At 31.6% G+C, this 10,599-nt stretch overlaps 1 protein-coding gene across 1 annotated transcript; it reads left to right on the plus strand.

Moving 5' to 3' along the window:
- Positions 1–365: 365 nt before the first annotated feature.
- On the plus strand, positions 366–5,121 carry LOC109791928 (axial regulator YABBY 5). Its single transcript, XM_020351294.3, has 7 exons — positions 366–620; positions 1,700–1,819; positions 3,560–3,680; positions 4,246–4,294; positions 4,385–4,460; positions 4,576–4,650; positions 4,908–5,121. Exons 1-6 carry the CDS (start codon positions 543–545, stop codon positions 4,636–4,638), a joined length of 507 nt encoding a protein of 168 aa, XP_020206883.1. The 5' UTR covers positions 366–542; the 3' UTR covers positions 4,639–4,650; positions 4,908–5,121.
- Positions 5,122–10,599: the final 5,478 nt, after the last annotated feature.

Genomic DNA, 10,599 nt, shown 5'->3' on the forward strand with positions numbered 1-10,599 from the left:
GATATTCTGATATATTGGTAATAAATCTTGTAATCTATTGTTCTTTGTTAATACAACTTGAGTAAAGGTTAAAATTTAGATATCTTGATAGGTCTTTATCAAGAATTGGTCAGAAAGAGAGTCATCTTAGAAGAGAATCTATTCAACCCCCCTTCTAGATTCTTGTAAATTGGGACCAACATTATTATATCTAAAAAATTGATTATACAACTATTTATACAATACAATATTTTTTTATATTAATTTTCCTTCAAGGTATCATTTATTATATTTCAATCTTTCCTTAATTATAAATTTTATTTTTCAGTTTGTTGTCTAAATTAACATTTTCTCTCTCTATATATTACTCTAAAATATATTATACATTCCTGGCACATGATTGCAAGTAAAAAGCGGGTTTGGAAAGAGAATAGTAAAAGGGCTTTGCTTTCAACTTTGGCTTCAAAAAATTGCAAAGGGAGAGCTTCTCCATCCCCGGCCACCTTCCCTTTCTTTTCCTTCTTTCTTCCTTTCTTTCATATTTCCTTCTTTGGGTGTGAGACATGTCAAGCTGCAGCATCGATGTTGCTCCTGAGAAACTCTGCTACATCCCCTGCAGCTTTTGCCACATTGTTCTTGCGGTACCTTTGATTTGAGAACTTGTCTTCAAAATTTAGTGAGAAAAATCAGTTTTTCATCTCTTGCATGCTAATTAACTCTCCTTTGTTAAAAAAAAAAAAAAACTAGCTATTAATTAATGTTGTACTGTACATGACATACACAAACTTGGATGTTTCCTTTTTCATCCATGGAGAAAAGAAATCATTTAGATCATGAAAAAGGAAGCTATTCTTTGTGTACGTTTTTTTTTTTTTTTTTTATAAATTTTTTAATTTTATTTTGAATGCATATATGTATGATAAAATTCCAATTCTCTTTTTTTCTGGATTTCCTTGTTTTTCTCAGTCAGGTCTCTATCCCAGGACTTTCACTTTCCTCTTCTTTTGCAATCAAATTAAGAAAACATATACTGATGATCAAATCTTTGCATACACACTTTATTTTTCTCTTTCTCACCGATGGAGTGAAGAAAGGACCGTGTGGATATGACTATTTTTTGATCTCTTCATATATAAGATAGAAGTTTTTTCAGAAAATTTTCTGCTGAAAAAGAATTATTTATTTTCACTGGAGAAACTTTTCTGACAAACTCTTAAGATGTTTTGGTAAATATGCTTCAAAACATCTATATAGACATCATGCTAAGAGGACAAATCTTCTCTGAAGTTTAATTTTTCTATCTTTCCACCATCGAATTTGTTATACCTTTTCCTTATATTATGGGTTAAAAGTGATTTTTAGAATTTTTTTTGGTAGAAAATATTCTTTATTTTCAGTTGGAATTATATCCAAACAAATTTTCTATATTAAACTACATATACAGGTGCTTTCTTGATCAAAATGGACATAAATCTTTTAACAATATCCGTTTCAACCCTCGATTATTTGCAGCTTTCATTTTTAGGGTTTTATTTGTTTTTCCAGTACACCAGATCCGACCATCCTAAGCATGAAATGATTATGTGCTGTATTTACTCTCTTTCTTGTTATCTCATATATAATTTTATTTTTTAAATTAACTGCTTAAAACTTGTATATATAAACAGACATAGATAATATAATTTCCAATGTTTGATACAGTAGTATTTAATTTGTGCAGGTGAGTGTTCCATGCAGTAACCTGTGTGACATTGTGACCGTTCGATGCGGTCACTGCACCAACCTATGGTCTGTGAACATGGCCGCAGCGTTTCAGTCACTGTCATGGCAAGAAGTTCAGGTGTTACATATTTCGCACGCACACATATATTTTCAACGCTGTGTTGTGATGATTCATCTTTTATGTGGGAAGGTTTGGGTTTCATAAAAACTAACCAACATAAATAAATGCAACTAACTAATATTACTATATAGCCTCTTTGATTTCTGAGTCCTAGAGTTTCTGGTGAATTATGCTTTTTGAGCAAATCGAAGCCTCTCAGGGAGGGTCTCAAAGCATGTCTGTTATTTCTTCTGCCTGAAAAGTTGGTGGTTGATTCCTATCACAGTACCAAAACCCTAGCTATATCTGCAGCCGCCACAAACATAGACATGTTGCCTATGCCTAAACATAAGCGTATTTTCTTCATTTTTTCACTTTCACTGGAGGCGTCAGGGTGTATAGAGACAGAAAAGACATGCTCGTCTAACAAGAAAGAAAAAAAATTACTCATACTTATATATATATATATATATATATATATATATATTTATATGTGTATGTGTTTGTCATCGCATATGTGTACACACGTGTGATTAAAATAATTTTAACTAATGTTAATTTAAATTATTTATTTTAATTATATAATTGAGATATTCTTATAATATGTGTACACATGTGTGATTATAGTTAACATCATTTTTTATTGAATTAAAAGTTAGGAAGTGTTTAAGTGTAGGGTTTGTTTGAATAAAAAAAAAGATTGGAAAAAAATAAATTTCTTATTAAACTTAATATTTAATTCTATAAAATATTTAATTTATATATAAACTAAATTTAATGTATAAAAATGATTATTTTAATTTTTCTTATTTTTTTCTTCTAGAAAAAACATGCTCATATTTAATGATTTTCTTTTGATGATATGTGTCTTCTACTGCCGATGGAATCAAGGAGTAGATCCCTAAATCTAGGCCCTTCATTTGAAGTTTGAACAACTGTCAATCTGGGTTTTATGTACCGCATTCATCTGATATGATAAGTCGCATTCTCATCCAACTAGTCAGGGGTTTTAAAGATGCTTTCGTTTTTCTTCGGACAAAGCATCATTTCAAATATAACATTATTTTAATAGTGCCACTGCTTCAGTTTTTTTCTCTATTATTACTCAATGGCTATGCCATATACTTCTATTTCCATATAACTATGATCTCTAGTTACCATTTCCTCTCTAAAATATAAAAATAGAAAACTATCATCCAAGGTTTTATGCTTTAGTTATATGTGTTTTGATTCATTTACATTGACTATTCTAATAAGTTACATCTTAATTTTAATATATTTTAAGAAAATCATAGTTTTATGTTAACCAGATTCTTCTTCTAGAAAACAAGTAAATATATTAGTAAGTCACACCTTAAGTATATTCTATAAAAGTTAAAGTTGCAACTAGGTATGTATATATAGGTTTACAGTATAGAAATTAATGCTATAATTCTGGAGCTAGTAAAATGTTTTGGTCGTTTCAATGTTGAAAAATCAATACTTCCCTTTTCAATGAATAATAGATATTTCTATGTATATCTATGTTTAGGTTAATTTGAACATATATTCCAATTGTGTAGGTTTAAAATTAATCCTTCAAAATCACTATTATCTAAAATTGAAGGCCGGGTTGGAGTACTTTTTCTGTTCTCATAAATTTATTTTACCTATTGAAAAACATTATAAAATATAATTGTCTCTTCATTTATTATTTCTCTTTCTTATATTTGGAAATATGGCTGTTCTTGATCCTTGTTAATTAATTTACATTTTCAGGAATCTGGTCACTCCAATTCACAATGTAGAATTGACACAGGATCCACTTCTAAATTCTGCAACAAGATACAAATGCATGCACCCACCGTTCATGTAAAGGAAGAAAGAGTTGTGAACCGAAGTGAGTAAACCTCGTGACTTTTCTCCACTTAACATCTCAATCTCAACCTATGATGCACCGATACGATACGCGTATCGGATACGACACGTATCCGATACGGCGATACGATTATTTAAAAATATATAGGATACGATACTTGTAAGATACGTGTTCATCAAGGACCAATAGTTTTATGTTTCTATATTAAACATGTTTATATATCTTATTTAGCTGTAATGGATATTTCATAATTTTTCAAAAATTTGAACACTTTATTGATACATATCACTAATAAGTATCGGTGAAGTATCTGAAAGTATCAAAATTGAATAAAATTTTTATAATATTTTTAAAGGCTAGGATACTTTATTGACACGTATCAGTGAAATATCCAAGAGTATCGTGTCGGATACATATCGGATACAGATACGTGAAGCAAGTTGAAGTATCCGTACTTCATAGATCTCAACTCATCATAACCATGTAGTATTTCGTTTCTCTTCTCTTCTGTTTATTTTCCCCTTCAAATCTAATTACTATTTAATCTGCAACATTCATCTCATGAGTTATGTTTTTCTTCTCCCAGCTCCTGAGAAGAGACAGCGTGCACCTTCTGCTTATAATCAGTTCATCAAGTAATTAAACAAAGCATTATGGTTAATTTACTAGTTAGGAATTAAAATGTGTTCAACATCTTAAGAATGTTATTGTTTATTTAAATGCAGAGAAGAGATTCAACGGATTAAGGCCAATAATCCTGATATCAGTCACAGGGAAGCTTTCAGTACAGCTGCTAAGAATGTAAGTTGTTGATTATAGTGAACCTAAAAGTTCATGAAACCAAATATAAAATACATGACATATCCATCAAATCTATGACCATAAACTACTGAAATTGTTGTTTTGCTTTTTTTAGTGGGCACATTTCCCTCATATTCATTTTGGGCTGATGTTAGAAAGCAACAATCAAGATAATTAAGATGGAGAATGTGTAAGTATTAGACCAATCTTTTTTATTTTTTATTTTTGTAGTCTAATATTCAGATATAATATACATGATTTCCACTGCGATAATTTGTTTAATTCATTTTACATTCGTTGAACTAGTGAATTAATTAATTGCACACCCAGAAAAGAAAGGGCAAAATAAATAAAATTAAGATGTGTGTGACAACGTAGGTGGTAAATATTATAGGATTTAGCATGAGTGTCTTCATCTGATGTTATTTTCTTTAATTTTATAAACAGGAATTTGGGAAGCATTTGATGTCAAGAACTGCCTATTGAAAAAATAAATGCTATTTCCATATCTCAGGACTTCGCTTTAATTTGTGTTTGTCTTGTAAACATAGCACACTTTTAATGTGTTTAATAGTTAGCTTTTTTATTTTGTCAAAATAATTTGTCACTACTTATTATTTGCTCAATGGATGCTTTTAATTACGTAAGTTGAACAATGCCACTTTCCTTTGTCATTTATTCTTCTAGCTAGCGGATTGAGATCTTAGTTCTTGGAGAAACTAGTAATTTGAGTGTTTTTAATTTTTAGTAAATTGACAAAGTTATCCCATATTTAGGTATAATATACCAATTTAACCAATTTATTTGTTTTTAGAAAGTATGTTATATGTAATTTCTGTCATGGAAACAAATCTCTATGAAGAAAATATGTGTTATGAATGTAGTATTTATTATTATTTTTTTTTATAATGAGTAAAGAATACACCAGTTGATGACAAGAGTATTATGATATGAACAAAACTTTGAGCCTGCTGCTGGCATACTTATATGTTTGCATAGTTAACTAGGACTTCCTTCAAGTAAAATCTAACTAGGTCGGGTATCTAGTGTCAATTGTTCAACTTGGTAGAAGAAATAATAATAATAATAATAATATTATTATTATTATTATTGTTATTATCAGAGTTAATCACCTATACACTGACAGTGTAAATTTTTTTTTACATTATTATTATTTCCTCTTATTCTTTGTCACAGCCTTGCAAAGATGCACCAACAGTAAGAGCCATTTTTTTAACCATTCTTTTCTTCAATATGTGTAATGAGTCAATTCTTTTGAGTTTCAAATGTTGCTTTGAACATTTAGGACGAAGTGAACCATGGAAACATGATTCATTATCAAAATTCATCTTTAGTAGACATTAAAATAAATTCATCTTTTTGGTTTTATATCAAAATTAGTAAAATTGTTATTTAAGAGTTACTTGAATTAAATAATAATATAATATAGTTATTATTAACTTTAAATTATTAATATGATTAGTAATAATTTGATAAAAAATATATAGATTATTATTTCTCAATTTATAATATGAATGTGCTTTTAAAATAATTTTTAATATATTTTTTAAAATAAGAAAAATGTATTGATATAATGTAGAATGACATTAAACTGTTAGAAAATGTGAGAAAAATAAAAAGAATGCAATTTTGTGGAAATTTAAAACCGCCAGAAATGTTAAATCATGAAAAATTTAGATGAATTTTGTGGCGGTTTTAAACCCTCAGAAACTCTAAAACAAGTAACATTAAAATGTATTTTATGGCGGTCTAAAACCGCCACAAAGTGATTGAATTTTCTGACGCGCAAAACCAGTGTTTACAAAGTATACGCCACAACCCGTTTTTGGCGACTATGGATCCGGCGGTTATTAATGACGCTGGTAATACCATTTGTGGCAGTTTTTAACCGCCATAAACCGTCAAAATAACCGCCACAAATCACACATTTTTTTTAGTGTCAGTAATAAAGTTCTTATGAAGTTTTTAAATAAATAAATAAGTAATATGTATGTGTGAGATCTATTATAAAACTTCAAATGAGTTATTGTAACATCCCGAATTTTCTACTAGTATAATGATTATTTATTATTTATTTTTATTTATGGAGATTATTTTCTTATACCTATTTTAATGGGTTTTATAGAATGTTTTAAAGGTTTTTAATAATTATGACTATTTTAACAATAAATATTTATGAAAATTATTTTATAATATTTTGATTTTTAGTAGCCCAGAACGGGCTGTTCTCAAATTGGAATGGGCCGTTCCAGACTACTAAAATGGCCTAGTTGGAACGGGCCGTTCCAACACATGATTCATTGAGTAAACTTCAAACACAGAACGGGCCGTTTCGATTTGGGAACGGGCCGTTCCAAATGTTCCCGTTGTGCGTTGAAACTCATATCCAGAACGGGGCGTTCTGATTTTGGAACGGCTCGTTCCAAATGTGAATTTTGGACATGAAGTATGAGTCTAGAACGGGCTGTTCCGAATTTGAAACGGGCCGTTCTGGTGACTACTGATGCCTATAAATAGAACGCTCTGTCACTCCAAAAGCACATTTTTCACTTTTCACCTCTTTTTCTTCTACACTCTCTAAAGACCAATAGGGAACCCAGAGGAGGAGACCAACAAGACCTAGCTTTAGTTTCAGCTCCTGCTTATGGAGGTAAGGGGGGACTGAGAAACCTTGCTCTGGGTGTGGGAATGTATGTTGGATAGTGGGATTGACCCTCAATCCTGTGTTTGTTGTATTTTTTTTTATGCTCATATATGAGGGGTTTTCCCCAATTGTATTTGTTTCGCCTATTGTTTTCTTATATGTAATTAATTGTATGATCTGAGATCTCTATGGGTTCCTATGGGAAACCCTAAGGGAATGCATTGGTGGTTGTAAGAGGAGATGGTTTGAAGAGGTAATTTTATGAGTTAATTGTATTGTTTTAAATGTTTATTGTATGAATTATAGTGCTCTATGGGTTCCTGTGGGAACCCTACGAGAAACAGACAAAATATGAATGTTTTCTATTTTTCTTTCTAATTGGTCTGATGTATTCCTTGTTGAATGAGATGAATGAATATGTGTTTAATTTCAAAAATAAATGATTTTTAATATGGATTAAAGTGCTTTGTGAGAATTGTGAATATAATGTGATAATGTGATAATGTGAATATGATGACGAGATATGATGATGAAATATGATGATGGAATATGATGATGAAATGTGATGATGAAATGTGATGATGAGATGTGATGATAATAATGTGATATGAGAATGCATAGAGTCTTGATTGACATGCATTATGTGCATAAATGTTTTTAAGGGTACGATATGGAATATACCGCCAGAGAAGGCCCCCTAGTGTAAAAGCTTTGGAGATTAGTCCTTTGGGATAGCTCAGTTTGGAAGTCCCAATCTTTCCCATTGTGTGCATGGGATGTATCTTGCACGGCTTAGCTATCCCGATGAGACTCTAGTAGTATGTCCTTCTAGTGAGAGTGCGCAGAGGGTGTGACCCGACATGTACTCCTAGACTACTCTTCGTGTATTGCTAGCGACAATATGCCATGTGATATGTTACTAGCGCCACATGCATGATAAAATGTAGTCCGTGTCCATACATGTGCATTTTAATGTTATATAAAAAATTGATATGTCTTGGATGAGTGAGATGTGACGTTATTATTAATTTATCTATGTTATACCTGTTTTGTTGTGTTTGGCTATCTGGCATATATTTCTACACTATGAGTTAGAGTGAGATGTTTCTCACTCCCTTTTTTCTTGTGTTGTTTTCTTTGACTGTCATACAGGTGATTATCAGCATGAGGTTGAGGATGTTGATCATGAAGCTTGGGCTTCTATGTTGGGATTTGCTCTGATAGGACATGTGACATCGGAGCGCAGATAGGATTAAATTAAGATGTTGTTTCTGTTAAATTATTTTGAAAACCTTAACCTTATTTCTTTTATAATTACCACTAATTATGTTATTTTTTTAAGTTATGAATGTGGTGCTCTCTATCTGAACATGTTTGGTATTTTAAAAATGAAAGATTGTGGTATTCCAAATTTTATTATTTGTATTATCATATGAGGGGTAGAGGGTGTCACATTAAGTGGTATCAGAGCAGGTCGATCCAATCGGCCGTGAGTTATGTACTTATCATGATTCTGTTGTGTACTCTAACAGTGTTTTGTTTGTTATGTACTTTGATGATGCTTTGCTTTGATAATGATGATGATGATGATCTCCTTGTGTTGATATTGTTGAGTTTGATATTGTTAGATTATATTGTAATTAGAGGAATGATAGATAGTGTTAGCTAATATCATTATAACTGCTCTTCTTCATTCTTATGAGTGCTTATTTGTTTGATACTTCTTGCTTCTTGCTTACGTAAGAAGTAGTGGATGAGTGATATTTCTTGTGTTGCAAGCATATGCGCGAGTAGTAGTAGACAAGATATTGTGCTAATTAACTAGAAACTATTGGAACCTTGGATGTGGCTGAGAAATTGATTTGTCGAGTGTATTGAGAGTTTATGGTTAATAGAGTTTTTGGAATCTATAGTTGTAGTGATTGAATCCTAAGAGGTTATATGTTGAGAATTGGAGTTGAGTGTTCTCATTGAAAGGTTGAAAGGTCAATGATTTTCTTGAGTTTTGGTACTTGGATGTTAACCTTTTATGGTTTAGGTAGCATGTGAGTTTTATTTTCTAAGTCTTTTATACTGAATATGTGAGTTGTTTTGGTTTAGGATTGTAGTGTGAAGCTTGGATATGAGTCTAGGAGCATCAAAGAGGGAAGACCAGACTCCTTGGATCATGGAACTTCAAGGTTTCTAGCCTTGATGATGGTGGTGACCGAATGAAGGTTATGGAGGCTAGGTGTTTGATGAAATGCTAAAGTGGTACTATAGGTTTTTGGCTCACTTCATTGATGGATGAAGGCCACTCCTAAAGGTGAGAACACTCACAGTGAAGATGAGAAGGATAGGTGGACGAAATGACCAAGGGGATTAAGGAAAGAATATTAAGGCTCAAAGGCTCTCTTAATATCATAAACTCCAAAGTATTTACAAAGAGGCTAGCCTAGGGTATTTATAGAAGGGAGGATGCATTTAGGGTTACATTTGAGAGTGCATGGCCAAGTAATGCAATCCAAATGCACTTCAAATGAAACCTAAATTAATCCTAGATGCTACTTGGTGGCCAAGGATGGAATCTTTGAATTTGGTTAAGCTGCATCTAGGTGCATGATAAGACCATGCAACCTAGGTGCCCTCCACTTGGGCCTAAGCCTTGCCAAGTCCGAAAATAAATCCAATGCCACCAAAAAACATGTCTAGGCCTAGTTTCCAACCTTAATAAAATACCCTAGCTATAAAATAAAATCCTATAATCTAAGACACCCCATAATACAAGGGTAAAATGGGAAATACAAGTAAAAAATAAATCCTATGACTAAGACATCTCAAAATACAAGGGTAAAATAGAAAATACATGAAAAATAAATCCTATGTCTAAGGTACCCAAAATACAAGGGTAAAATAAGAAATTAAAGACAAGGGCAAAAATAGGAATAAATCCTATACTAATAAAAACTTAGGAGCTAAGACCCAAAAGTAGTCCCACTCTTCTTATGGTTTTCAAAACTAACCCATTCCTCTTGCCTCCTTAAATATATCACCTCTTGGTCTTCTTGGCCTTAGTGTGATTTTATCATTCCCTCCCTCTTGAAAATGATTTGACCTCAAATTAAGAGGTTCTTCATGGTGGACGGTATAACCAACAAAAATATAAAAATAAGCATTAGAGGCAATAGTATATGATATAAATGGAAAGTGCATCCTAAGAAGAGTTCGATTGAAAATGCTAAAAATATTGTCTAAATTAAAAGGACTAGATGTTGAGATTGGGGGAGCTTGAGCTTGATGAGATCACCTCTGAAGTTTGAAGAGTTTTGATGATAACAAATATGTGCCAAGGACAACAACAACTTAGAAGTCAAAAACAAAGTCAAAAGAAAGTGCTATGTAATAGGAAATAGTTTATAAAATTGTTTTGATTGAGTTTATCTTTTGTGTGTGCTGTGTGCATAAGCTAAATCTATATCTAATCTGATTAGGGAG

The sequence above is a fragment of the Cajanus cajan genome, chromosome 6 (assembly GCF_000230855.2).
Source record: "Cajanus cajan strain Asha chromosome 6, NIPB_CcT2T_4, whole genome shotgun sequence".
In the NCBI taxonomy this organism is placed as follows: Eukaryota; Viridiplantae; Streptophyta; class Magnoliopsida; order Fabales; family Fabaceae; genus Cajanus; species Cajanus cajan.

Bases quoted from the DNA above. Each gene is read 5' to 3' on its own strand.
- LOC109791928 (XM_020351294.3), top strand. From the start codon at position 543: ATGTCAAGCTGCAGCATCGATGTTGCTCCTGAGAAACTCTGCTACATC. The intron at 3,681-4,245 runs GTGAGTAAACCT...TTCTTCTCCCAG, and splicing joins AGAAAGAGTTGTGAACCGAA to CTCCTGAGAAGAGACAGCGT. The intron at 4,461-4,575 runs GTAAGTTGTTGA...TGCTTTTTTTAG, and splicing joins TCAGTACAGCTGCTAAGAAT to TGGGCACATTTCCCTCATAT.